The sequence below is a fragment of the Astyanax mexicanus genome, chromosome 9 (genome assembly GCF_023375975.1).
Source record: "Astyanax mexicanus isolate ESR-SI-001 chromosome 9, AstMex3_surface, whole genome shotgun sequence".
NCBI lineage: Eukaryota > Metazoa > Chordata > Actinopteri > Characiformes > Acestrorhamphidae > Astyanax > Astyanax mexicanus.
The window spans coordinates 20,692,061-20,718,609 of record NC_064416.1 but is presented as its reverse complement, the minus strand read 5'-3'; the positions used below and the strand labels follow the sequence as shown (position 1 = coordinate 20,718,609).

Here is a 26,549-nt window from a genome sequence, read left to right as displayed (position 1 = left end):
GCTCCTGTACTAACGGGGTCAGTATTGAGGCATTTCGTGTCGGTAACAGCACAATAAAGAAAGTAGAAACACAGAGTGTTATGGTTTTATAAGGGAGTCTGACCGCTGCTGATATTCTAAGGTATGATAAAGACTTTTCTCATGGGTTCAGACAGACTGAGTTATTAGTGCTGTTTAAAATCAAAGGTTGAAACTGCTTAACTTCTACTGATTTCCACTGACTGACTGTATTATCTGCTACTTACATTGCAAAAAAATACATTTTAGCATGTGACATTCTCTCATTTCAAGGCACCAGTCAAGTTATTCTGATTTTTTGTTTTAATTATATTAAGTTTTACTTCACTTTTTTGAGGCTTAATGATGAATTATTTTAGTATAATTACTATGAAAACAAGCTTACCCCTTTGCTTAATGTAAGCATATATCTCTCAATTCACATATATTTTGCCTAGTTTTTGCCCATTGTTTTTTTTTTTGTTTTTTTGCAGTGCACTGACTTAACCTATTATGTTACTTTATGCTTATTTATTTTTATTATCTTGTTAATTTAACAACAATAACAACAACACTATTTCTGATGTTATTAGAGTATACATATAAATAATATACATAATAATAATAAAATAAATAATAATGTTTTAGCTAACCTAGCTAATAAACAGTAATTTTGGTTTTTAATGGTCAGGCAGATATGTCTCTGCCATATGTGTCCCATAATTTCTTTACTATTAATCTACAATGTAGAAAATTGTACCATTTCATCCCTCCAGTTGTTTGCCATTGTGAATAATGACATTCTGCTCATGTGCGGCTGCTTCAGAGCTACTCATTCTTTTTACATTGCTTAGACAGGGTGTCTGGATTCTTTTGGACATGCAGTGTATTTTGTGGCAAATTATATATTTTTTTCTGTTTTTATCCTTCAGATAAACTGTGCTGACCTGTGATATGTCCAGCCATGCTGCGCACCCTGACAGTGCCCTTATGCCAGCAGGCCCAGCTGCTTTTTTGCCTCACCACCAAGTCCTGCTCTTCCAGCCAGATTGAGAACGGACTGACAGTAAATGCACTTTACAACCTGTCAGTTGACATCTCCAAGATCCGAAAGCTGAAGGGATGGGTGTTGCGTCAGAGCCCAGCTTATACCACGGAGACAGCGACTCTGTTGAAGGACATGGGGGCCAGTGGGCCGGTCATCGCTCGGGTGTTTGAACTCCACCCAGAGGCTGTCCTCTGCAGACCAGAACATTTGGAGGCTCAGAAAGAGCTGTGGATGTCAGTGTGTGCCAGCCAGAGGGATCTGGTGGGCATCATCGAGAAGTTTCCTGCCTCGTTTTTCACCCCGCCCTGCCACCTGGACAGCCAGAGAGCCAACGTCATGTTTTTCCGAGGACTGGGCCTTAATAAACGCATTGTTGCGAAGCTGATGGCCAGTGCACCGCAGAGCTTCAGCAGACCTGTGGAGCAGAATGAGGAGATGATTCAAACCCTCCAGAAGACGTACATGGAGCTAGGTGGGAATGAGACTAGTATGAAAGTCTGGCTGCAGAAGTTGCTCAGCCAGAACCCGTATGTGCTCCTGAAGCCTCCGGCAGTTTTAAAGGATAACCTGATGTTCCTGCAAGGCCGGGGCTTCACAAGCACTGAGCTCCTCCAGCTACTGTCCAAGCTTAAAGGCTTTGTCACAGAGGTCCAGCCTGAGTCTATGGACCTCACTTTGGGTTACTCCCAGGACATGCTGAGCTGCACGGACACTGAACTCAGACAGATCGTGCTTAAGTGCCCGGCCTTGCTCTACTACTCTGTGCCCATCTTGGCAGACAGGTTCAACGGACTTCTTAGTGCAGGAATCAGTGTGCAGCAGATCATGGAGACACCAACAGTCCTGGAGCTGACCACACAGATTGTTCAGTATCGTATACAGAAACTGCGCTCTTATGGTTATGACATACGGACAGGCAGTCTGGAGGCCCTCAATGGCACCAAGAAGGACTTTGAGATGAGCTATGGGAAACTGAAACTGAGGCAAGAGAGGCCACTATTTAACCCTGTAGCCCCTCTTAGGACAGATGAGTGAGAATTCTTTTTAAAAAAAGATACTACCTCCCCCTAGACCAGTGGTCTCCAACCCTTCTCCTGAAGGTCTACGTTAATTTTCCAACCCAAACCCAACACACCTCATTTAGGCAATCAAGGGCTGCATTCCATACCAGAATGCCACAAATAAGGCTCTATATGACTTTACTCGACTTTCCACTACATGACTTGTAGCAGATTATAAACAGACAGGGTATCTCACACACATTACATTACATACAATTCTATTTGGTGCTGAACTGAAACACAAACGCCTCTAAAACATGTGCCTGGTGCTGAGTAAACACAGAAGCACAACAGCTAGATTCAACCATTGTTTGCAAAGAGTCAGCATGCTTTGTACAAACTCTAGAGAAAACTGGAGCTCAATAGCACGGCACGTATTGGTCTCTGCCCGATGTACAAGACAGATTTTGGGTTCTTAAATTTGAATTAACATTTCATCCTTAAATGATGCTGCAGTATGGGGACGTGTAGGGCTAATACCAAAATGTAGCTGCTGCATTATTTAAGTTGAATGTAAAATAAAAAATATAAAAAACTGCATAGTAAGTTCAAGGTCTAGTCTGCACCATGCCCTCACACTATACACATTTTTTTCCTTCAACCATTGACTCTGACTGCTGAAATATCTGCAGTTTAGAACCAAGTGGCACAGTCTCAGCCGAACTGCAAAACCCTGCTAGAAGCATAGTGAAAATCACCTAATGTAACCCTGGCGCAAGGCTATGTTTAGACTACTAGCCCAAATAATTTTTTTCTAGATTGATTTTTGATGTTCTGGACAGACAGAAACCACATTTAAATTGCTATTACAATCAGATTTGTACAGATCTGTCCTGGTCTAGACTTGATTTCAGCATGTCTTTTGCATCACTCACTGAGCAGAACAGAGATGACCTCATCAAATCCAGATCCAAATGTGCGCATCCAAAAAGAGCGCCAAAGGTTACTTGCCACAGCAACCATACTGATGTAATATGTTTGTAATGTACAGCCATACAAACCTTATCTGATCACTTGTTAATAAAAGTGTGGACAGTCATGCAAACAGATCTGATTTAAGAATTAAAACCTATTTTTACTGCAGTCTCAACACAGCTTAAATACAGTGTAAAAATTGGACCCATCCAGGGATGCAGCCGGCTGGGATCAGGAATCAGCTGGCTCAAGTAGAGTCAATTAGATAGATGGAATAGGGGTTGGTGACCACTGCTCTAGATATCTCAAGTAAACATCTTAAGCCTTTAACTTAACTTAATTCAGCTCTATTTATTTTTCTGCATGCGGTGCTAAAATACTTGACAGTTTCTTCTTACTGCATTATGGGATATGTCTTTGTGTTACATGTATAACTGTGGGTGTAAAAACACAGCCTTTGATTTAATTGTTGCTGTATATTTTGACTTTGATGTCAGTATTCTTCATATTGAAATGCAGTGTGCCGGTTCTTGCTCATAGATTTTATGTTGCAGTGCCTTCAGCGATGTTTTGTTAACAAATTTATATAGCTTTCAGATTGCTCCATAATTCTCATCATGCCGTGTGATGTAGACCGAGGCAGGTATGAGAGAATAGCTCTGAGACTCTGTTTCAATAAATAAGTGCTCAGAATCAATAAACACTGTCACCAGCGTGACACGGTGCAGCCAGAATCTCATTTGAGACCTTTAGTACTTTTTCTGCCCTCTGGGCTGCTTTAAAGAAATGTGGTTCTTTTTAGTGATAGAATAAAAGCTCTTTTAAAGCTACACAAACATTGTTAATCAGACATGTTTAATGCTGATGGATTTTTCATTTGATGCATTTTATGATGATGTTGATTCAAATATGTCCATTTAAATATGTCCATATTTGAAGATATCAGAGAAATTCTGAGCACATATCTCTAATCAGTCAAATCATATGGCAGTCTTTTGAAACAAGAATCAGCTTTATGCACCACCTTAAAGCTGCGCCTTACTGTGCCACAATGTTGTATGGTTCTAACTGGGCACTGTTAGATGTTCCTCTGGTGTATAATGGTACAAAATCAGGACAGATTGTTCTAAATTCAGTTTCTGCACATGAATGTATTGAAAGTGAGGTTAAATAAGATATTTACATAGAATTTCTTCTTTTAAGCCTCAGTGTTAAAACATTGTGTTTTTACACCTATTAAGAAATATCAAAATAAGATTAAAAAAATTAAAATGTTAAAAAAAAGATTAAAATGTTATTCATTTGATTTAATTAATTTTGTTCACCATAGCATACATTAAACACCTTAATGTTTTTCTCTTGCTTGTGATCTATGTGCATATTCCAAAAAAAGAACAGCATTATGTATTTATTCATTCACATAAATTCACATCACATAATAAGAGTTTTGCAAAAATACTATAAAATGTTTTATTAGAAATTAAAAGTTAAATTATATGCATTTAATAATTTATTGTTACCATGACAGTGTCACAATTAAGTTCAGTGAAAGAGGCTTAAACAACAGTAAAAAGGCTCAAACAGCACTGCACAGCTCTGTCCTCAGCAATTTTCTTCTGTGTTCAGTAGCTGTAGTGTTGTACAAAACATCATTAAAGTTGTTGCTACTCACTTGTTAAATCTACAGGCAGAATGCCTAGTTGTCAACACTAAGGCCAGCTAGCTAGCCTAGCTATTTATTTGAATGCTTTATTTTAAGTAATTTATGCAGTAGAAATTGAATGAACTTAAACCTGCCATTTGTTGGCTGTTTGCCAACTTGCTGACAGCATTTTGTAGAGCAAATATTATACAACGTATCTGGGACAGATGGAGTATGGATGTGCTGCCACTGCTGAAATGATTTAGTTTAAATGAGTCATTGTTCAGTAAAAAAAAATATCTTGTATGTTCAATTCACTTTCAGCAAATTAGCTTTTTGCCTCGGACAAATATTTTAGGTTGCTAAATATTCTGTTCATCCCTAGATTTAATTGATTGACAGTATTGAAGCATCTCCTAACTGTTAATGCCAAACAGATTTACTCATTTAGAGTTTTTCTTCTAGTCTTGTTCTAGCCTATTGTTCATCAGGCTTTGTCCTCCTCTTTCTCGGTCAGCGCCGGCTGAGCTTCTCTGGCCCCTGCCTGCCTTCTCCTTCCTGCTAATGACACAGTGAGTTATACCCAAAAGCATAGGAGGTTAATAAGAGGGGGTATAAATAGTTCTTTTTCATTTAAAACGTGACACTGGGTATTATTAGTGAGTGTTATACATTGGTTTTATGGGACATAACTCAGGGAAAATATGAAAATAGATGACACATGCAATTAAAACCTCTCATTTCCTGCTCTGCCTTCAGTATGGTGGGATATTAAGGTGGTAAATATTCCATGGTCATGCAGATGAGGCTGAACTGATGTGAGTGCAGAGACGAGCCCTCTGTGGCTCCCTGCTCTCCACTGCAATTCATCAGCTAGCTCCTAATCACAGACACTGTGGAGAAGTGTATTCAGCACCTTCAGGAATTGCTGCCCAACATAAAAGGTAGAAAATAAACTGTGAGAAGGGATAAACAACTGCATGGAAATGTTGAAAAATTATTTATATCCAGAAGCTTGATCATTTTATCTTTGTAATTTTGCAATGCTAAAATGTTGATATTTATTGTATTTTTCTGCAGAATAAAAATCATACAAACACACAGATAATCTCAGTCAAATAGAGACCACTGTTATTTCATAGACCTCTGCTATAAAATATATTCACTAGGCCTGTTAGTTTATACGATATACTGTCACACAAATAATAAGCTTAATGAGCTTAACGATGGTATCATCATTTAGAATTGTTTAAATGGAAAATACAAAATAAAATAAAAACTCTGCATTAATGGGCTCCCCATGCATAAAACAACAAAAAAACAAACATAATAAACAATATCAGTCATGCCTATGTGTTGTACAATTAGTCAAAAATATATTATAAATTATAAAGTAATTATTATGACAGTACTAATGTAATTATATAGTGCTTACATATATAATGATAATAAAATTGTGTCCAAATGCTATTATGAATGAAGCAGTAAAAATGCTCCGAAATGATTTAGGGTAAAGATTTAAGTTTTTTTGCAATATAATATGATAGGATAATTTAAAATAATTATAATTGCTGGAGCCTGCACATATACATATAATTTATATAATGTATTAATCTATATGAGGTACTGTATGACAATAATTATCCTTTGATACATGATTTTCTCCATTTTTATCTCCTTTTTGCTTTTAGGCAGGTTTTATTGACTTCCATTCTAAATTAAAACATATTTATTCCCTTTTAAATTTACTGTTTTGAAGATATGAGGTTTTTGTGTGACAGTGACAATATATAAAATAATTGCTGAGTAGTTTAGAAATGGTTGCTGCATTTGTTTTACGTTAATGAAGTCTTTCTCCAAAATAAGAAAATCTGTAACAGTACTGCTGAAGTAGTGATAACTGGGTTTATGGGACAATATGGTCTTTTAAAACTGGTATTTCAGAAGTTATCGTCGTTCTTTTGCTGTAAATTGTGATTTGCATTATTCATATCCTAATTAAAACATATGGGCTTATTTAATTGTTGGCAAGGCATTTATTTATTTATTTTTACCACATATTAATGACGGATATTGTAATTGATTTAACCTGACTGATGGCTCCATCTAGTGGATGGATTGCTGTGAACAGTTCAGGTTCCTGCTCAAACACACTTGACTGAAGTCATGAGTTAATGACAAGGTTTAGTAGGTGTGTTTAATAACACACATTTTTAGGCTTGAATTCAGTGTTGTATATGTCAATGTAGAATTCAAATCAGCTAAATCTCAACAACACCTCTGAAGGTGTCTTGTGGTATGTGGCCTCAAGACATTAGAATCAGGTTCTTTAAAAAGTCACATCAGTGAGCCACTGGTTGCTCGTCCTTGTCCTCTTTTGCCTGATGTCTGGACATGTTCTGGCCAAGTTATCAACACATTACACACATAACACAGCTCTTGTGAGGCTCTAATTTTAATGATGTCCAGTTTTTCGTTTTTGGTGAGTTACACATGCCTTAAACACTACACACTAAATATAACCAAGAGTTACCTTCAAAACTCCTCAGTAGCATTGTAATCCAATACTTTCTTCTGGGTGCAAATATTTTTTGCAATTATTTGTTTGATGATAAATATATAATGCTCTGCAAAAGGGACCACTTAAAATGATGAGATTCTTTCATTTTACCAAATTAAGAACCTCTGAAATATAATCAAAAGTAAGATGGATAATCACAAGCCATTAAACCAAACTGAACGGTTTGCATTTTTGCACCATGAGTGGCATATCCAAAAGCAGTGGGTAAGACTGGTGGAGGAGAACATGCCAAGATGAAACATGAAAACTGTGATTTAAAACCAGGGTTATTCCACTAAATATTGATTTCTGAACTAAATGACAATATTTTTTGGAATATTTGGAACTTAGGAGAAATGTTGTCAGCAGTTTATACTATGTTCATTTTACTCAAACATATACCTATCAATAGCAAATTCAGAGAAGCTGATTCAGAAACTTAAGTGGTCTCTTAATTTTTTCCAAAGGTGTATATAAGATTTAGGTTTTCAAGCAGTTTTCATGACTAATCAATAAAGCTTTGGTGTGTTTAAGAAGATAAATGGTACAGATCTACTGCCTTCACACAGCAGATGGTATATTAATACAGTTTATGGGTTCTTGGTCCAGGAAGGCCGGACTCCCACTGGTACTCCTCCCTCCGCTAGTCCAATTTATCTTTGTTGTGTAACCATGGTGACGCTGTGGGATGAGTAACAGTGGGTCTGGTGAGTGGTCACAAACTGTTATATCTTTCATTGTGAGAGATGACACGCTCCTCATTGGCACTCACTCCTATTCGGCCATCTGCTGCTGCCTCCAGTCATGTGGCCTGTGATTGGTTATGCAATAAATACATTTCAGCGCAGAGTCAGAAATCAAGATAAGAACCCTCTCATATATATTTTTTAGTATTTTATTTAATTGCAAAAAAGTATAAAACCTCATAAAAATTGGAAAAATATATTGTCCTATATTTTCATTGTTGCTTATTGGTCAACACATTTTCTTAAAGACTTGAAACTGAAACTTAATTCCATTTTCTTCTTGGATCTCATGTGGGACACCAGGAAACCTGTATAAAATTAGAAAGAAATTAAGATTGTGCTCAGAAAGAACTTAGTTATTACACAAGGGCCACAGCAGGTCATGTTGTGGTCTAGCAGTTCATGTAAAAAGCTTTATAGTAAACACAGAATTTACATAGAATGAAAGATACCCAACTTTTGTAAAAGCACAGAAACACCAGATCTTTTTTTTTTGCTGATTAACTTTTAGACACGGTTGTGGACAGCATGTACCTGAGTTAAAGTAGAGATACGCATGGTAAAATCATTGTAAAGTCCTCCCTTTAACCCTAACCCAAGTCCTTTAGACCTTCACTTGAGTAAAAGTACAACAGTGTTTGCCTTTGAATGGACTTAAATATTAAAAGTATTTACAAATACTTTTAACAGTACCAATCCATACAATTTTGTATTAAGGTACATGTAACTCAGTGTAGTCTGTAACTCTAAATTTACTACCTGCTTTGTTTCCTATAAATATTCCGATCGAAATCTGGGAAGAAAACATCACAGTCGAAGTCAGCCATGATGTCAGTGAGGTAGATTAGATCACACCATGGATGTTCCATAGCTTCCTGTTAAATAAAAGAAAATCTAAAAGAATCTATCCTCTGAGTTCATTATTTAACAGTAATTAGTGGATAGACATTCAGAACTGATTTATGAAGGAATAGTTTAATAATAAAAAAACTGTGCTTTTAAATCTCACCCTGTAGACCTCAGTTCCTCCGATGACCCAGATGGTTTCTATCAGGTCACTGAGTGGAGGCTGTGAGGCCAAGCGGATCGCCTCATCAAAGTCCTCACAGATGTAGTCGGCGAGCTCTGGGGGAGACCTAATAAGAAAACAGTAGTTATATGTATGCTTTATATATTTTAAGCTATCTTCCTCAGGTTATTTACCTCACAATGTGATTTTACTTTTGAAACATGAGGCATTCTGGGTATTAATAAAAGCGGAATACTTTATTCTTGACTTGTTATATTAGTTTACAATGTAAAAAATCGGCAAGTTTTTGTGATTGGTTCATGGAAAATATCATTTTACCTTGCATTATTTCAAACAAACATAGTTTAGGTTAATGGAAAAACTATTTTTATTGCACAATTCTCTATAACTCTATAAATTTATCTTCAGTGCATATCTAAAACATTTAATAGAGACTCATATTTTGTAATCTGTAAAGATACCAATACATTTTTTATAAAACTTATTTATACCAGCTAATAAGTTAAATATATTTAATCTTTCTGAAGACAGTAATGTTCCTTTACTTTTTACAGTATGTTATAGAAAGTAATGACTATCTATTCACTACCTAAATACACCCACACCCTAAAACGTCTGGGTTGATTTTTGGGTTGGTCCATATGCTAGGTTAAGTGTGCTTTTTTTTAGCATTTCCAGAGTGCTATATTAAATAGCTGCTAACAGTGTCTGTGTGACAACTGTATTGCAGTTGACTAACATTAGCTTACCAGCTAAAATAATACAAAAAATACCTACTTAGCTCACTTGAATCGAACTTTATATCATTATTATAGGGCCGTGTCATTACTGTGCAGTATTACTGGTAGACATTGTGACAGACTAATAAATACTTTATTTTATTAAGATAAGTCAAGGGAAATACAAAAAAATGTTGGGCCAAAACTGAAACTGAAGATTATAAAAAAAAGCAAATGGCCAAATACAAAACGTGTTTTTTTTTCGTAGGTGTTAATAAGAATAGGATAGAATAAGTTTTGGCCAACAATGTGGAAATTCATATTTGGTTACTCACAGCATGAAGACATCAACAACACATATATTACAAAAATAAATAGATTTCAACAAAATTAATCTTCCATTTTTGCCAAGTCCATAAATAAATAACATAGAAGTATTTTGGAAGGAAATTTGGAAGGAAAATGTTGTGACTTATTTGGCCAAACACAAAAAGTGCTTTTTTTAAGCCAAATCATTATGATGCTAGCCAAATATTCAATACATCCCCAAATTAATAGTACCATTTTATTTACCATGTGTATTCAAACTCAGCACAATAACTCTCATATAACCCATTAATGCTGTATCAGCCTAACCCAGTATTGTTCTTCAGTTGAGTTGTTTTTTTAGTGTGTAAATGGATTGTCTGTTTTATGTCAACACCTATTGTTCTTCCTTTATTTGCTTGATCTATTGCATGTGCTTACCTCAGCTTTTTGGTCAGAATCACATGGAGAGTATTGGCCAGGGGTAAAACACCCTCTGGGCAAGAGAACCAGGTATACCTGCCCCATACCAGCAGGTTTTTCTTTCCTGTGCAGAAACACCACCAAAACTTACTTATAGTAATTTGACAAACTTGCATACAGAACATAACTATTACAAGTAACATTTTCTCTGTGTGTAACATGTACATCCTACACACCACTTTCCAAAATTACTGTATTCAAGTAAACAGTCCTGTTCAGATGCCCAGCACATGTCACCCACACCTGGTGCAACTTATCTGTTGATTACCAGGTTTAGTGAAAGTGCAGGAAATCCCTAAACTGCCGGATTGCATCCCTGCAGAACCGCAGGTGAAAAGCTCTGCTTTTTTAAGACCTTAAAAGGTCTAAATGCTTAAAAGTGGCTCCCATTAAAATATTTCAAGAAAGTACATAGTTTATAACATTTAAAGTGGTTAAAGCAGCTTTACATCTAAGTCATATTTAAGTAAAACAAAGGTTACTGTTGTGAAATAAGTAGACATATAAACTTATGCAACCGGAAACTTACGGAAGTAACTTATATAACTGCACAGTACCCTCAATACAAATACATTCAGCATGAAAGAAACTAAAATATATTAGGTCTTATTCTCCTCTAGTTTTTTGCTCTCATGTTTTTTTTTTAGCAATTTTATGATGTACCCATCATACAAACAAAAACAGTTTCAACCAGTAGGAACTGTCAGATTGTAATGTTATTTGGAAGAGATAAAACATTACCAGCAACAATACATGCTAAAAAAATAGATTGATATGGGCAATAATTATTCAGCTACACATTCATAGGTATGTGTAACGCATGTGTAAATAAGCATGCCAGATGCTTCGACATGGTGTTCCCAAAGGTGCCCTGTGATAATCCATCTCATGTAGGTAGCATAGCATCTATGTCTTTAAGGCAAGCTGTTTAGACAGCAACATTATGTGGACAAGCACTGTCCTGTTGAAACAGGAAGGAAAAATTAGGGCAACTGGTTTCAGGACCTTTTAACATAACTTTAGGCTGTTAAAGTGCCTGTAATGAAGACCAAAGTTAATAACTGAGTGAGCAGAACTGGTTGTGATGAATGACAGAATACAGGTGTATCTAATCACACAAGCTATTTATGTGTGTTCAAAGGTGACAGCAGTCTATAATGCTAGAGGCCATACTCCTGACCCCATGCGTTTTATAGTTTACTGCGCCATATAACAGGTCTCAGTAGGGGTGAGGCCTTACATCAATGTAGAAGATCTTTTTTTTGTTCACAAATATGTGCCTGCTCCTACATCCAGTGTGTTTGTGTGTGTGTGTGTGTGTGTGAACACAGGTGTGCAGATGCTCTCCTTACCTGGCTTACTCACGGCTGTGATCTTGTCCAAAAAGAACTTAAACTCTGACCTGTTGAATACAGAAAAGGCTAAACTGTTTTATAACACTCTTTTATGAAACGTAACTGTGCTTCAAATGGCTCTTTGAACAATGCTGACACAAAAACGAATTTAGGTTCCTTAAATACCCATGTTTTTTTAAGCTGTGTACATGTGAAGAACCCTTTAAATGTATAAAAAAAAACACATAACATAGATGATTCTTCATAAAATCTATAGTCTTTCTTCACTGGTTGTTCTATGGCAATGCTTAAACATACAGAAATCTATAGGTAATATATTCATTACAAATGTATGACATACATTAGAAATGTATATTAAAACATAGGGATTTACCTGCAACTTAGATTTGTCACATTTGGAAATATGACATATGTTCCATCTTGTTTAAAACTGGGATTTTTTTCACATATATCACAACACATATTTCTCAGTATTTAATACATATATCAACATGTGTAATATATTTGTATCAATATGCAAAATAAAATAATACACACATCCTACTTATCTAGTTACTACAGTGAGATTGCAGAACTGATCAATTACTTATGGGACTGGAGGAAATTGGAGATGGAGTGGGGTTCTGATCATCCAACATTCTGACCCCTAAAGCTATTGGTTTTTGCAACCAAATTCTCCCAGCAATGCTCCAAATCTACTAGTAATCTGGTAATCCAAATTCTCCAACAAAAAAAAAACTAATTACAGAAAAAACAATGAATAAGCAGGTGTCCCAGAACACTTTCTATCTGTGTGTCTATTGATTATCCATACTCATTACATAATCTCTGATAGCTCAGAATAATGAATACATGTTAATATTTTAACTATGGAAAAACTACCTTTAAACAACCTTCATTTCTCATTGTCTCACAGATGTTGGTTACGTTTTGATTTATAATAATTATTCTTATTGATATTTAAATGCACCTTTCTATACTGCAAGAACACAGTGCAAGCTATGGGAATAAAAAAATCAATGTTGAATCAATGTAAAAGTATATATATTTTTACATATATTGTACATATTTTAAATATATTTTGATAATATCTTTGTTATTGATTTTTACAATTAGGAATCTCTGCATTGTAATGGAGTATTGCAATTGTAACAAAAAAACATGGGGGGTTAATTACGTATAAAAGTACATTTTAAATATATTTGAACCAGCCCACACAGAACAGCCCAGACCAGCAACAGTCATCTGTATACAGAAACGAGACCTTATGAAACTGCTGCTGCTGTTATGAAACGCTGTGTATTCATTATTAATGAGACCTGAACAGCCTCGGCTGCTGAGAGTCTGGCAAACTCTGCCTCTACCATTCAGCTCACATAAAGCACGATCAGCCACACGGCCACGTCAGCCGGGCACGGCGCGCGCTCTACAGGGAGAGATGAGTGATCGGTAAAAAGTGAACGGGGTCTTACGGAATGCTCCACGGTAGCCGGCCGTCTTTGCCTATGCCCATGTTGTTACAGGCGGCCGCGATGAGGCGTATCGGCTTCCGCTGCGCTCCGTCCTGCCCGCTCATCCCCGCCGCTGCTCCGGACGCTGCTGAGGGGTGTAGTCGCACGCGCAGCGGTGGTAGGTGGAGGCGCGCGGTTCCCGCCCGGACATTGAACCTATTGATCGGATGCTGTGATTTATAATTAAAGGGCCAGAAGCCTGTGCTTTAATGAAGCTCACCTTGTTCAAGCTGCTTTTTTCTGTGTACAAAATGCATGAAATGTTAAGTGTAGTGATTCATTCTCTCTGTATCCAATTCATAGGAATAACATACGTCCTGACATTGACAAGCTGTCTAGGTTCTAATGAGCAATTACTATTCATACCCATTAAAGGGGAAATCCGGTTTAAAATGGACTTGTGGTATAGTTAAACATGAGTTAGAGTAAGAGCTTCTGTTAAATAACCCGTCTCCGTTCTCACCCAGGATTGCAAAATACAGCGCTTTTACCTGATGCTGCCAACCAACTTAAAATGCTAGTGATAGGGGCATAGAGTTACCCATGCTGAGAAATCCCTATCTTTACATCATTAACAAGCTCAACGTAGCGCCACACTTCATTAGTAGAATTCTGAGGGTCCTGACATTTAAATCGAGGCACTGAGAACTTTGAAAGAGCACAGATAGTTTATTAAAAACGTAATACCTTGAAGTAGTCCTCTGGGCAACGCCGTCTTTAAATCAAGTCACGATAATTGACTGACGAACACAAATGAATGAATGAATTTTGCCTGCTTCATTCGTGCTCGTCAGTCTGACTTATGGTGACTTAATGGCAGAACCAGAAGAACTACTGCAACTAACTAATTGTGTGCATAAACACACTAGCTGTACTCTTTCAAATTTCTCATTGCCTTGTTTTAAATGTCAGTCACAAATTTGCAAGGCAGGGGGGAACAAAGACCAGGATAGAAGAACCCTGCCTTTGACTTGTAAAGGCGTCCTACAATGGAAAACAATATTTTCATTATCAAGGTGAATAAAGAGTTCAGTGCAAAGAAGTGACATCCTGTGAACTCCAAATACTTTTATCAGGATTGCCTGCTCCTTAAACACATTGTTGCAATTATGAAGGGGCTTGTTAATGAGCTGATTAATTGAATCAGGTCTGTTAGGATAAGGGAAAGGGGCACCATGACCAGAATTGAGAAACACTGCCCTAATCTAATAAACATATTTTTCTACTTATATAACTTATTTTATATAGTGCAAAGTGTAAAGTGCTATATATAGAACTAACTATCTATTAAAACATAATGTGAAGCTTTCCCAGAAGACCTGAAACTGCAGCAAAGGGGGACAATATCCCAATAAATATCCTTGATTTAAAAAGAACCATTGGCAGAAACATGTTGGGGGGAGCATAATACACATCTTTCTCAGAACACTGTCAGCGAATACATTTCTACCTTGTGAGTAAAGATGGTGCACTGAAGCATCCAAAGTCATTTTGAGTTATTGCCAATGTCAAGAAAAAGTCGAACCTAATCACTGAAGCCATTGGGGTGTTTAAAGGTGGCACTGATTAATTCATTTATGACTTTGTTTAAAATGTCCCCATTTAAACAAACATTTCTTTAAACACTTTGAGAAAAGTATTAAAAAAGACCTTCACAAGCACTGATCAACAGGTCTAATGTTTATGATTTAAGGAGGCTTTAAAAAGAGCACATACCAATAATTCAAAACAAACTGGTATGGCTTTCCATATAAAAAATAACAGTTGGTCTGTAACTAAGCAAGAAAAAAGGTATTATATACAGAGGTATGGTGACTGAAGTACTTGCAGTACATGCATATATACATAGCAGGCTGTATTGTCCCTGTAGTTGTAGAAAAACATACTTTAATGGACTCTTAAGCCATTCAATTATTTGATAAACGTCATCTCTGCTTTATATAAAAATAACAAGTGGGGTCACTTTAGTCACTTGGTTATTTTCTAATTGTAACAAATGCATAAAATATTTCACAATGCATCAGTGTTCGGTTTCAATGTGTACAAATAAAATTGGTCAAATTGCATTAATTAATGTTGCCATTATAGCTTCATTGTAGCTTCATATTTAAATGTGATATGAATTCAATAAAGCTGAGTTGGCTTGTTACCACTGTTTGCTTTTTTCAGTAAAAAAACCAAAATTGAGCTCTACCTCATTGTGCTATTTTTACGTTCATTGCAAAACAGGAATCTCAGAAATGGGGCAGATACAGCAACACGAACGATAAGATTATGCAAGACACGCAGATTTGCATATGCAAAATGAGACAAATATGCATGAAATATTGGAGTGCCTGAATGAAAACATGATACATAAACCTGGCAAACACAAACAGACATTTTCTTTGACAATTTCAACATGAATCAAACACTGTAAATACTTACAGTGCTGTAAATATACACAGTATGCCACTGTACACAGCTTATAAACTGGGTTTAGTCACATGTACCAAAGCATTAGTTTACTTAAGGACTACATGTGGAACAACACTATGGCCTAGCATAGAGGAAAAACTTTGAGGTGGAAGATGTGAAGGCGTGACGTGAACATATAAGAGTACTTTTAGGGAATTTCAGTCTTTAGGAACGTGTCCTGTTGCCAGCCTGAGGAGAGGTGGGTCAAGGTGACATCTCTGTAAGTGTGGCTAGTTACAGCTCTGTCTCTGAATCTTGCACCCATTGCTTGATGATGGGTCCTCACTGTGCCGCTTCATAGTACCTGTTCCTCTCCCTTGAAGAAAGATAGATAAATAAATACAGTATGTCATATGAGCAGCACAAACAGACGTGTGCATGTACAGTTAACTGCTACAGTTTCCACTACAGCATGCAAATTCAATAACTTACAGCTTAGATTGTCTGGGTGGCACATTTTGTTACTGTATTAACTCATAATAGAGTGTATTAACTTTGTAACAGTATGTGCCAAACCAGGACTACCTATCCGTGACCCCTGTATCGTAATATTTTTATTAAAAGTGCAAATACTATTATACCCCTAGATGACAATATTCCAGCTTGGCTTACCTCGTGCCTGCTTTGAATCCTGTCTGTGAGATCCAGCTCTACCAGCTCCTGAGAAGCCTTTAATGTGAGCAAAACAGCACTCAATCAATGTCTTATCTCCGTCTTATCCTCAATTTGCTAGTTTTCAGTAATGTTGCTGTCATATTTTTTTAACAGAAAAAGAGAATTTGTAAAGAAAAATGTACACTATATCCTACAGAGACCCAGTAAAAAAGTATTTACATTTTCTTAACGCACAAGCCGCCCAAAATGTTCTAACATATATCTTTGAGTGGCAAACATCGAGTATTGCTTGCTTTGCGAATGTAGGAGTTATGTAATGATCTTTTAATTTCATAAACATAAACAAAACTGGAAGATGACAAATCTTAAGACTAAAAGAATTCCTGCAGAGATTTGCCCCCACTGGTTTGCATGTTCTAAAATATTTCCAAAAACCTATTCCACTCAGCCCTCTGCTTCCTAAGTATGAGAACTGGATAAAAATAGCAGTCCTGTGGTCCTCTGCAGAGGAGACTTAATAAAAGCTGTAGTTTGAAAGGGTTCAAATTAATATAGATTTCTGAAATCTATATTAACTTTAAAATTGTAAAGAGTTCCGATGCGTGTTTTTAGCATAGTGAGTGAAAAGAACTTCTATCCTAAATCCATTACCCACAACAATCCTAAAAAACAGTCACTTGTTCCACAGAACAGAAACTGTACAGAGCAGCTTCAGTACTCACCTATCTGTTGCTGGGCAGGTTGTTGGTCACTTTGTGTGTTTGCGGAGAAATCTTCTCGAGGGTAAGCTGGGGTTAAGTGCACTGAAAGACGGAGAAAATTCACTTAGAACCAGACAGGATATTAAACAATTTAAATAGACATAAAACACTTCTTTCAGCTACACAGGAATATGTCTGGCTTGCTCACACTAGCACAGGATATGGAAGGAACACACAAGAGCTCCAGTTCAGAATGTCCTGATTATGATGAACCTTAAGGATTGAAGGTCAATTATAATCAGAACCCAGGCTTGAGCTCTTTCACTGCGAAGGAAAATTCTAATAGGCTCCTATTTTATAACTGTTTTATAACCTCAGTGACATCATGCTTCCTGAGGTCATGAGATGTTAAGAGAAAGCTTAGTGCTGTGAATGAGGAGTAAAAGTACCTGCAGCACTGCCCTCCTGTGTGCTGTCACCAGAGCCTGATCCTCCATTATCACCATTACCACTGGAGTTGGACGGTACAGAAGCCAGAAGCCCTGAGGTACAAGGTGAAAGAATATAATAATATTTATGATGGGAAACAAAGAAAACAAATCTGTGTTTTACCCACAAAATATACAATTGTTAAATATAATATTCTAGAGATACAAAGTTCCTACTGCCCTGTGTAAGCTCACACTTTCAGTATTTTTGCTTGCAGCTACAGACCTGAACAACTTGCACTCTCAAAAAAGGTGCTACAAAGGGCTTTACAAGTAATGCCATAGGACAATCTTTGTAAGATATTAAAACTTTTGTAAAAAATAATCTACATTTTGTAGAAATATTCTTTAAACATACACCATAAATAAAAGTGGTTTTAGACTGAGCAATTAATCAAGCAAATTACTCATAAGACCCATTTTGAACGTTAATACTTTCCCCACGGTGTGTGTGTTCATGTTCTGCCCCTTTAAAAACATAGTACTATTTACATAACTCTGTCCCATCCAGGCTATGACATTAAAGCAACATGGAACACTGAGCCAACTAAGCAACTCAAACAGCTTAAGCCAACAAAAAATGCTGTGTCTAAAATTTATTCAAATAACTGTTCATTGACTACAATCAAGGCAATTAAATTAGGATATTGAGATCATGTCATACAGCACTAGTTCTTAGCATCTTTATCTTTACCGTTCTGCATTTGTTAATTTATGCTTTAAAAAACAAAGAAATTATAATCGACATCCTGTCATTTAAAATATGATTTAACTGTTCAACTTGCTTGACACTTACCAAGACCCCTGTAGCAGGTCAGCTGCTGGTAGATCTGTTTCATGCGCTCAATGTTTATTCTGCTGGCCTCTGCATGGTTGACCATGGGTTTGGGGTAGTGCACCCCGATTATGCACTTAGCAAGCTTCTGCACCCCCTCGGGTGCATTCCATGGATCATAAATGTATTTGGCAGGAAACCCCCTCAATATGGGTAAATATCGACTGCACACAAGGAGAAAAAAAAATATTCTTATTTATAAAATAAAACATCTTCACATATAAAGTTAATTTAAACATATACTGTATAGACAAAAGTATTGGGACAGCTGCCCACTCACTGTTCCTTAAGTTTGTTTTGCACACTTTCTTTTTCTGATTTTGTGGAAGTAGCTGGAAGAAGCTATTCTTCTGTACAAGGCAGGCAATTTACTAGTTTCTGGAACACTGCTGTATAGATCTGACTGTATTTTGTGAAAAATGCTTTAATAAAGTTGAGATGAATACATCTCAATCCAAAATAACATTGGATGGAGCACCATAATTTCAGAAAACACAGTTTCATTACTTCACATCTCAGTATTAAAGGGCTCTATACCCCTCTAGCCCATGCCTTGAGAGTCCCATTCTATTGGAGATTGACTTGTAGAATGGACTACAAGCACTAGACAAGCAGTGTATGTGCATTTGCACATCTGTGTCAGCAATGGGTGCAGCTAAAGTATCTAAATGCATTCATTAGAATGCTTGTGTCCACAAACAGTTGGACATATAGAACATGTAAGGGGTAACACTGGAAGAGAGCTGTTACCGTATGTAGTCTCCGTTAGGGTCAGTGCGGCGACCAAAACCCACTGGGCAGTAACAGTGGAAGAACTGCTGGAAAAACGAACTACAGGACAGCCACATCCAGCTGCCTGCATTCACACTCCAGTCTGCGTCCAACAACAGCTCCTCGAACACCTGAATTACACAAAAAAAACACAGACAAATAGATTAGTTAAACCTTTTCAAATTCATCCAAACTAATTAAAATGACACCTTTCAATATGTTATGGCTTTATGCACAAAGTTGTAGCTCCCCCTACAGTTTGGAAGTGCAAATTCTACTTTGACTTAGCCCTCATAAAGAACATGTATTACAAACACATTTTTGAGCGAGCTAAGGCAAAGAGACCGAGCTCTCACTGCAATAATGCCTATTCCATTTTATGTTACTAACTGCAAATTAGCAGCAAGCCAATACCAATGAAAGCCAACAAACAGCAACAACAGAGATACTAATCCTGTTATAGCTTCACTGGAACATCAAAAGGATTTAAATATGTTGCTATTTTAATTTGTTGAAAAAAAAAGTTTAAATGTGAACCACCTTCAGCTTCATACACGTCTCTTTTTTGCGGCAACTTTTTCCAGAACTGCCTCATTAAAATCACACTCTACCTTCATGCCCTCCTCCCAGCTGATCCACAGGTCTCCTCTGGTGAGGAAGCAGGCGATGGCATGTCGAGCCAGGTGGTGAATCCAGCCCTCTTGCCTCAGCTGGGTCATGATGGCATCGATCCAGGGAAAACCTGTCCTGCCCTCTGCCCACTTGGCGAGTGCCTCTGGGTTTCGATCCCAGGGAATCTGCACACAGACAGGGTTGCCCTCCATCTTGTCAAAGCATGGGTTGTTGGTGGCAGCTGTGTAGAAGAACTCTCGCCACAGTAGCTGACCATAGAGAGACAGTGGAGGTACACTATTCTTCTTTACCTGAAATGGAGAGAAAAGTGGTCCATTACACCAAAAGCAACATGTTTAATGGTATCCTAAGGAGTTAGAAAGATTAGCCATACATTTTACACACACATAAATTAACCCAAGTCTGTATTTCTGCTCACCTTTCTGTAGAGGTCTGTGAGTTTGAAGTAAAAGTGTCTGCAGGAGAGGCATCCGAAGCGAAGGTAAGGACTCAGGCCTGTAGGGCTAGCCAGCAAGGAGTTGGCATTCATCCTGGGACGCTCAAAGTTAGCCACCCATGCCTGCAGAAAATCAGGTTTTGGAAGAGAAAGAGTTAAATACCACTGAGACCTGTATATAATAAACCACAAAAAAATTCTTTGTCCAGATAAATTGTCTTAATGATTCATGTTGTGTAGTGGAGCAGAAAAATAAGCAGCTTTTAAATTACACATTAAAAAATGTATTACAGGAGTACAGTAATATGTATAATCTAGCATAATGCAGTTTTAGCACAAAGTCAGAGGCAGAGGAACTTTGATGGAGCTGCACATCAACACATACATATTTCCCTGTAGGAATAACACTGTAAAAAAAAGTCATGCCACAACTGCTTGGTGACCATAACTGCAAGAACATCACGTCACATATAGACTACCCTGCCTCCATTAAGGCTTTACAGATACAAAAATACAATTCATTACACATTATTAGTATGTAATCCTTCCCACCAAACACTTGCATAAAACTCTCTCTGACATTTGCATGAAAAAAATAATCATTTCAGTGATGTAAAGTCCCAAACACTAAAAACTACTATTATGCAAATTCAACCTCCTCCTCACCTTCCTCTCCAAGTGTCTCTCCAGACGAGTCAGAGCCTCCGTCTCTCCCCCTGGCCACACGGCAGAAGACAGACCCTCCGTCTCAAAGCCTACAACAGAATGAACAAACAATTGAACATTAATATTAACATTAACAAACACACTTAAAACCTACTAAGATGTGATTAGTTTCACCTGGGGAGGGGTGAGTAATGGTCATTGCACTACAAGACATTCATAAATATCCTGGTATTTATGATATGGAGATATAAGAGTGGCTACTTCATTTATGTACTGCGTGAAAAGGAGAAAATCCACCACACAAAATACCCAGCCAACTGCACACCGTTACCAATAATTAGGTGTAGTTTGAGAATTAGCAGCTAGATTTTCAGAACAGAAATGTTGGCTATAGGCTGGGTTTGAGTCCTAGTCTATAGGCTCCTTGTGTATTTTTTAAAAATGTGCATACGAACAGGACAAATGCCAGAGAATCTCTGATAATGTAAAATTAATCCTATCCAAGTGGGACTGTTTTTTTAACACAGACAAGAATGCTAAATACTAAGTGGACCAAGCTTACCAAGCTCCTCCAATGATGGCACACCAAACTTCTCGTCATGGTCATCGCCAATAGGTGTGGCACACCTGCCCATGATCTCAGCGGTAATGGTCTCTGCTGGAGTTTCCACAGCATCCATTGTGCTGATCAGTGCCTGGAATCGCTTGTAGGTGAGCGGGGACTGTCCTCCATTTAGCTCAATGATCCTAATAAATGAGAGAGAGAGAGAGAGAGAGAGAGAGAGAAAGAGAGAGCAGAATGAATCAAGGATCATCACTGGTTATAAACAGACTGGAATCCAACTTGTGGGAGGGGAAACTAGACAGGGTTAATCAGCTACTTTTTTTTTAGATTTCAGCCATGGTATAATGCCCCTGCTCTCACTGTTCTCCATGTAACCATTATGACCCCTACACTGAGGACACCACAACCTGACAGCTGCAGAAATGCATCCTGGATAGTTCCAATAACAAAGACAGGTACTTAACAAAATCAATCTGGCATTTGCCAAGCTGTGCGATTACTGGGTTATTTATATCGCTATATCAGGGTACCCAGAACTCAGGACTCTATACTTTGTAATTGTGTAAATAGATACAATGACTGCTACTGTGGCACCTACTGTTCTGCTTAGTGGTTTTCAATCCCAAAAGTTGAACATACATTTATAAATGTTTTATGAATATTAAATTGTTCCTTTATGTGCCACATTCATTAAGTACACAGCCCTATGCTCAGCCCCCATTCTGGCAGAAATCAGAGTGTGAGTTAAGCCATATGGTACTGCAAGTATGCTTACTTATCCAGATCGTAAAGTGTGTGGGAGATTCTAACAGTGACCTCCACCCCTGCTTCACTGGCCAGCTTCTTAATGGCTGCATCCCGTTCTTTTCCAAAGGGTTCAGAGTCATACTCGTATGACAGACGGGTGATCTTCCAGTCCTGCGGCACAGAGAAGGAGTGAGTCAAACATGAAGCATGTTGCTGCCACCCACACATCTTTGCTTAGGACCTACAGTTTTTCTCATGCTGAATACATTGCTCAAAGGAATCCCTGTGGAGTACTATGGACTCCAGGCAATTTAAAATTTCTACAAAAATAAAGTGGCAATCGGTTAAAACTGTGCAATTAACTGTAGCTCCAACTCCTACACAATCAGCTATTTCAATAGGACCAGTTTAAGTCATTTAGTTTAATATAATGAGAGAGTAGTGTGAGAGTAGTAGTGTAACGTGTGAATATGTGAAGAAGGTACATATAGTGCTGGCAGTATGTATAGAAAGAATGTATCAGTGTGCAATGTTGGGGTGGGTAGTTGTAAAGGGTAAAAGTACAAGGTGAATATGTGCCGTTATGCTGTTTAACAGAGCAGGTAGTAGCATTATGGTAGTATAAAAGTTTTATAAAAGTTCTTATTTAAATTTAATGTCAGTCAAGTATCAGATATATTTATAAATGTGTTATTATTAAAAACAATATTAAGATTTTTTAAATTCGTTACATGTCTATAATGGACAATTATCTAAATTGTTCAATGAACCTTCAGTTACCTTGAAAAGCCTTGGAAAGACATCAGTGGGTTGGCCTCTAATGACAAACAGGCGTGAGTTGAGTTTGCGAAGGCTGGCATCCAGGTCCTCCAAACACTGCAGTAAAAACCTGTAAAAGGAAAGGGACAAAAACATCAGCACTCATGCAAGTTTTACATTATATTTTTTCAATGTACTTACTTTTGTCTGTGTGCCTTGTGTTAAACCCTATTAGGGGTTTCCAAACCTTTGCCCACACTAACGTAGCTTTGTCAGTTGTGTGACTTTGCTATGCCAGGCCAATCAAGGACCTTGACCATAAATATGTTGCTTTGTTTTTTTTGCAAATAATTTACATTCATGACACATCGTATATTATATTGATCGAAATATATCACTCCGTCTCTCAACAGAAAGGATTTTACTTTGCAACACAAAAAAAGAACAGATTCCCCCTAGCAATGCCATTAAAGCCCACTGGTTGAAAAACACTACCCAGTGTCATTATAGTATATTTGATGAGTTTAACAGTGTTTTAACTTACACAGCAGCTTCTGAACTGGTTAACTGTATTAGTGAACCCTAAGCAAATGAATGTTTGCAGATGAAGGAACTCCTTCACTGAATTTAACAATGAAGATAGATTATTTATTAACATATACACGTGATGTATTTTTAATAACTATATAATACGCTTGCAATTTAAATGTTTAACCAAATAAATTAGACATTTTCTAAACAAAGCAATGGCTTGCATCTGTTTCACAAAATAAAAGTGTTACTGCTGCCTTTATTTAGTGGACAAATCTATTCAAACAACTCTCCAAATAATTGTGTGAACCACACTGGTCTAATGGTTCTTCAAAAAACAGTTACTGATGTAACTTAATATGCTAAGTTCTTTTTTCACTGAACAAAGATGTTCATTAAAATTTAAAATAACCCTTCAAATGAGGTGACCTTCACTGTGGAGAAAGGCCTGGAGTAATTTTCCTTCTAGCCAGACTCAGATACCAGGCACAGTTAGACCCTTAAGGTCTAAATCCTGTCTGAGCTGGTGCTATACCTCTGCTGCCCTACCAGAGGCATCAGAACGAGACTGGGTCAGCAGGACAGTATCCAGACCAGTCTGTCTGCAGCTTTTTCACAGACCGTCTGATCCACTCCAATCTGACTGGGCTAGGACACACAAAGGTAATATTTACTATGACCCACTAAACATAGAATATTGCTATGGCTTTCCTTCTGGATTAAAGTGTGTATTATGTGCACAATAGAAACTTAAACACAAACAGCACAATTGTTCTAAACAAATCAAACCTAACAAGAAAAAGAGAAAGAGGACCAATCTGGGGCAGATTTTGTAACCTGTACAACTCTGATGATTTAATATCTCACACAAAAAGATGAACTTGTCAGATTTCCAGGAGGGCTGTCCCATATCCTTCTATACAAAGCTGTTACACCCATGCATTCGAGGAGCCAGAAGCAGCACATAAGGTTTCATACAGTACCTCAAGGTGTCCATCATATCAGGTGAACTGAGGAGAACTTGATAGTTCACTTTGAATAGGACACTAGGTTATGAAGGTTATGCTACTGTACTACAGTATGTGCATGTGTGTGTGTGTGTGTGTGTGTCTGAGTGTGTGTGTATGTATGTTCCCCTTAGAGTCTTTGATGGTGGTGTTGAGTAGTGTTTTTAAACACAGCTGCTACAACACATAACACTGGCTACCATTAGAGGAGCGGCAGCAGCAGCAGCACTGTTCTGAGGAGGAGGGAAAGTAGGTCAGAGCTGCTGACAGGAGAATGTGATAACTGCCTCTGCTGACACACTGACCCAGATCCATGTGTCCTGTGCCAGGGCGGGAGACGTGTGGGGCCGCTTGACGTTACATCATCACAAAGCTACAGAAGTAAGTGGCCAAGCCTCCCACGAGGATCTCCCATCATGCAGGCAGTCTTCCATTACTACAAGCAGGAACTATTCCTAAACAAGGACATGTCTTTGCAGCTGTGGAAACACTGACTGACTGCTGGGTCTCATTGGACTGAAGTGTACTGAAGTGTGCTTAAAAAATATAATACAATAAAAGTGTTTTTAGCTAGATTGTTTAAAACGTCAATAAAGGTCAAGATCTGCTTAACTGCTAAGATTGTCAGTAAAATTAGAGGCAAAAAGCCATGTCCTAAGTAATTAGTATACACATTATATGCAATGTAATAAACATTATATAAACGCTTGCTAACTACAACTACAATTAGTAATGCTAAAGTAATGTGGCATAGACAGATAACGTAGCTACCTATCTATATGCACAACTCTATAACAGGTTAGCCTACCTTATTTACACACTGTGTTGATTGTTATTGTAATGGTAGTGGTAGGTCAGGTTATATCAGAATGGCAATTATCATACTTCTCCAATTACTTCCCAGTTAGGCTGATAAGAGCACGTGTTACCTTGCATGGCTTACTCACCTCCATCTATTGATCCCAACGTTGGACGAGCCTGCAAACCAAGGGTCCAGTATGTAAACGCAGCGCAGACTGTCCGCCCCCGCTACAGAGTCCAGGAGTGAGGGGTTATCGTGCAGCCGCAAGCCTTTCCTGAACCAGTGGATCGTGTTCACCACCATAACTCCCAAATATCGTCCCCTTGTACAAGAAGCGGGCTGATAGTAAGATCAGCAACAATTCACCCGAGGTAATCGAGTTTGATTTAGAGTCTGTGAGCAGTTTAAAAAAGTCAGAAAGTAAAAAAAAAGACGACTTGATTCAACCCTGCTCAAGAAACACTTTTCCCATGTTGGTGTTGGTGTGGATGGTGGTAACGGGTCTCGGCGCGTTTGTGTGCTGAATCATCCAGGACAACTTAAGGTAGGAGTAGACAAACCTAAAATCATTTTAGGTAGGTTAGCTTAGTTAGTTAATGTTAGTATTAAAAAAAATGAAAGAAAGCTCGTTCAAAGCCAGATGTCCACAATTTACCAAGCTATTCGAGTGAAAAACGACTAGCTTAACGCTATTTCTCTCCTTCTGTTTAAAAAAAAAATACAGAAATAACGGTCGCTCAGCTAGTTACCAGTTAGGGTAACGCATAGTTAGCTTAGTTACTATTTAGCTAGTTAGCGAGATAAATTAACGAAACGCCCTAATAAGCATTAACAAATACTATTCCTGGAAATGGGTTCCAACTGGGTGTTTCGGTTCAGTTGATCCAGCTGAGCTTCGTCTCTGTGTTCCTCTGTGTTCTGTCCTGGTCGCTCTCAGTTGCCCTTTTGTGAATGTCAGCGTTAATGCAGCCCCGCACTGACTCCGCCCAAACCTCCAACTCGCCCAAGCCGATTGGTCTAAATCAGTCGTATATGTAACGCGCGGTCACGTTTTCATGGTGTGGACACCGCTCTTTTCAAAATATAGCCACAAACTGCCTTAAATACGGCTTAATTTAACCGATACTGCCTGGCTATAACAAAGATTGCTCTCGAATAACATA

General features: G+C 37.8%; 3 protein-coding genes across 4 annotated transcripts; 1 reads left to right on the top strand and 2 right to left on the bottom strand.

The window, feature by feature from the left end:
- Window positions 1-32: 32 nt before the first annotated feature.
- On the top strand, window positions 33-4,156 carry mterf2 (mitochondrial transcription termination factor 2). 2 transcript variants are annotated; one of them, XM_049483624.1, is made up of 2 exons: window positions 33-121; window positions 930-4,156. In XM_049483624.1, the coding sequence occupies exon 2, from the start codon at window positions 962-964 to the stop codon at window positions 2,078-2,080; it is 1,119 nt and encodes a 372-aa protein (XP_049339581.1). In that variant the 5' UTR covers window positions 33-121; window positions 930-961; the 3' UTR covers window positions 2,081-4,156. The 2 variants fall into 2 exon arrangements, with proteins under 2 accessions (XP_049339581.1, XP_015461644.2); XM_015606158.3 differs by having other exon boundaries at window positions 51-121; window positions 960-4,156.
- A 3,946-nt stretch (window positions 4,157-8,102) lies between these two features.
- Window positions 8,103-13,526, bottom strand: zgc:153031 (dihydrofolate reductase). The gene is made up of 6 exons (XM_007250532.4): window positions 13,335-13,526; window positions 11,860-11,909; window positions 10,466-10,571; window positions 8,979-9,105; window positions 8,729-8,844; window positions 8,103-8,277 (listed from the first exon to the last, which is right to left on the bottom strand). The coding sequence occupies exons 1-6, from the start codon at window positions 13,436-13,438 to the stop codon at window positions 8,199-8,201; spliced, it is 582 nt and encodes a 193-aa protein (XP_007250594.2). The 5' UTR covers window positions 13,439-13,526; the 3' UTR covers window positions 8,103-8,198.
- Window positions 13,527-15,040: 1,514 nt separating this feature from the next.
- cry1b (cryptochrome circadian regulator 1b) lies at window positions 15,041-26,347 on the bottom strand. Its single transcript, XM_022679638.2, has 13 exons — window positions 25,532-26,347; window positions 23,068-23,176; window positions 22,316-22,458; window positions 21,538-21,722; window positions 20,976-21,064; window positions 20,292-20,432; window positions 19,852-20,163; window positions 19,220-19,371; window positions 18,431-18,633; window positions 17,596-17,688; window positions 17,168-17,248; window positions 16,443-16,499; window positions 15,041-16,146 (listed from the first exon to the last, which is right to left on the bottom strand). The coding sequence occupies exons 1-13, from the start codon at window positions 25,687-25,689 to the stop codon at window positions 16,061-16,063; spliced, it is 1,809 nt and encodes a 602-aa protein (XP_022535359.2). The 5' UTR covers window positions 25,690-26,347; the 3' UTR covers window positions 15,041-16,060.
- Window positions 26,348-26,549: the final 202 nt, after the last annotated feature.

Excerpts from the sequence above, each read along its gene's own strand:
- mterf2 (XM_049483624.1), top strand. The coding sequence starts at position 962 with ATGCTGCGCACCCTGACAGTGCCCTTATGCCAGCAGGCCCAGCTGCTT.
- zgc:153031 (XM_007250532.4), bottom strand. The coding sequence starts at position 13,438 with ATGAGCGGGCAGGACGGAGCGCAGCGGAAGCCGATACGCCTCATCGCG. Across the intron at positions 11,910-13,334 it reads CGGCTACCGTGGAGCATTCC|GTCAGAGTTTAAGTTCTTTT; the intron begins GTAAGACCCCGT and ends TGTATTCAACAG. Across the intron at positions 9,106-10,465 it reads ATTCTGACCAAAAAGCTGAG|GTCTCCCCCAGAGCTCGCCG; the intron begins GTAAGCACATGC and ends TTTTCTTATTAG.
- cry1b (XM_022679638.2), bottom strand. The coding sequence starts at position 25,689 with ATGGTGGTGAACACGATCCACTGGTTCAGGAAAGGCTTGCGGCTGCAC. Across the intron at positions 21,065-21,537 it reads GCCATCATTGGAGGAGCTTG|GCTTTGAGACGGAGGGTCTG; the intron begins GTAAGCTTGGTC and ends ATTCTGTTGTAG. Across the intron at positions 18,634-19,219 it reads CCTAACGGAGACTACATACG|TCGATATTTACCCATATTGA; the intron begins GTAACAGCTCTC and ends CCTTGTGTGCAG.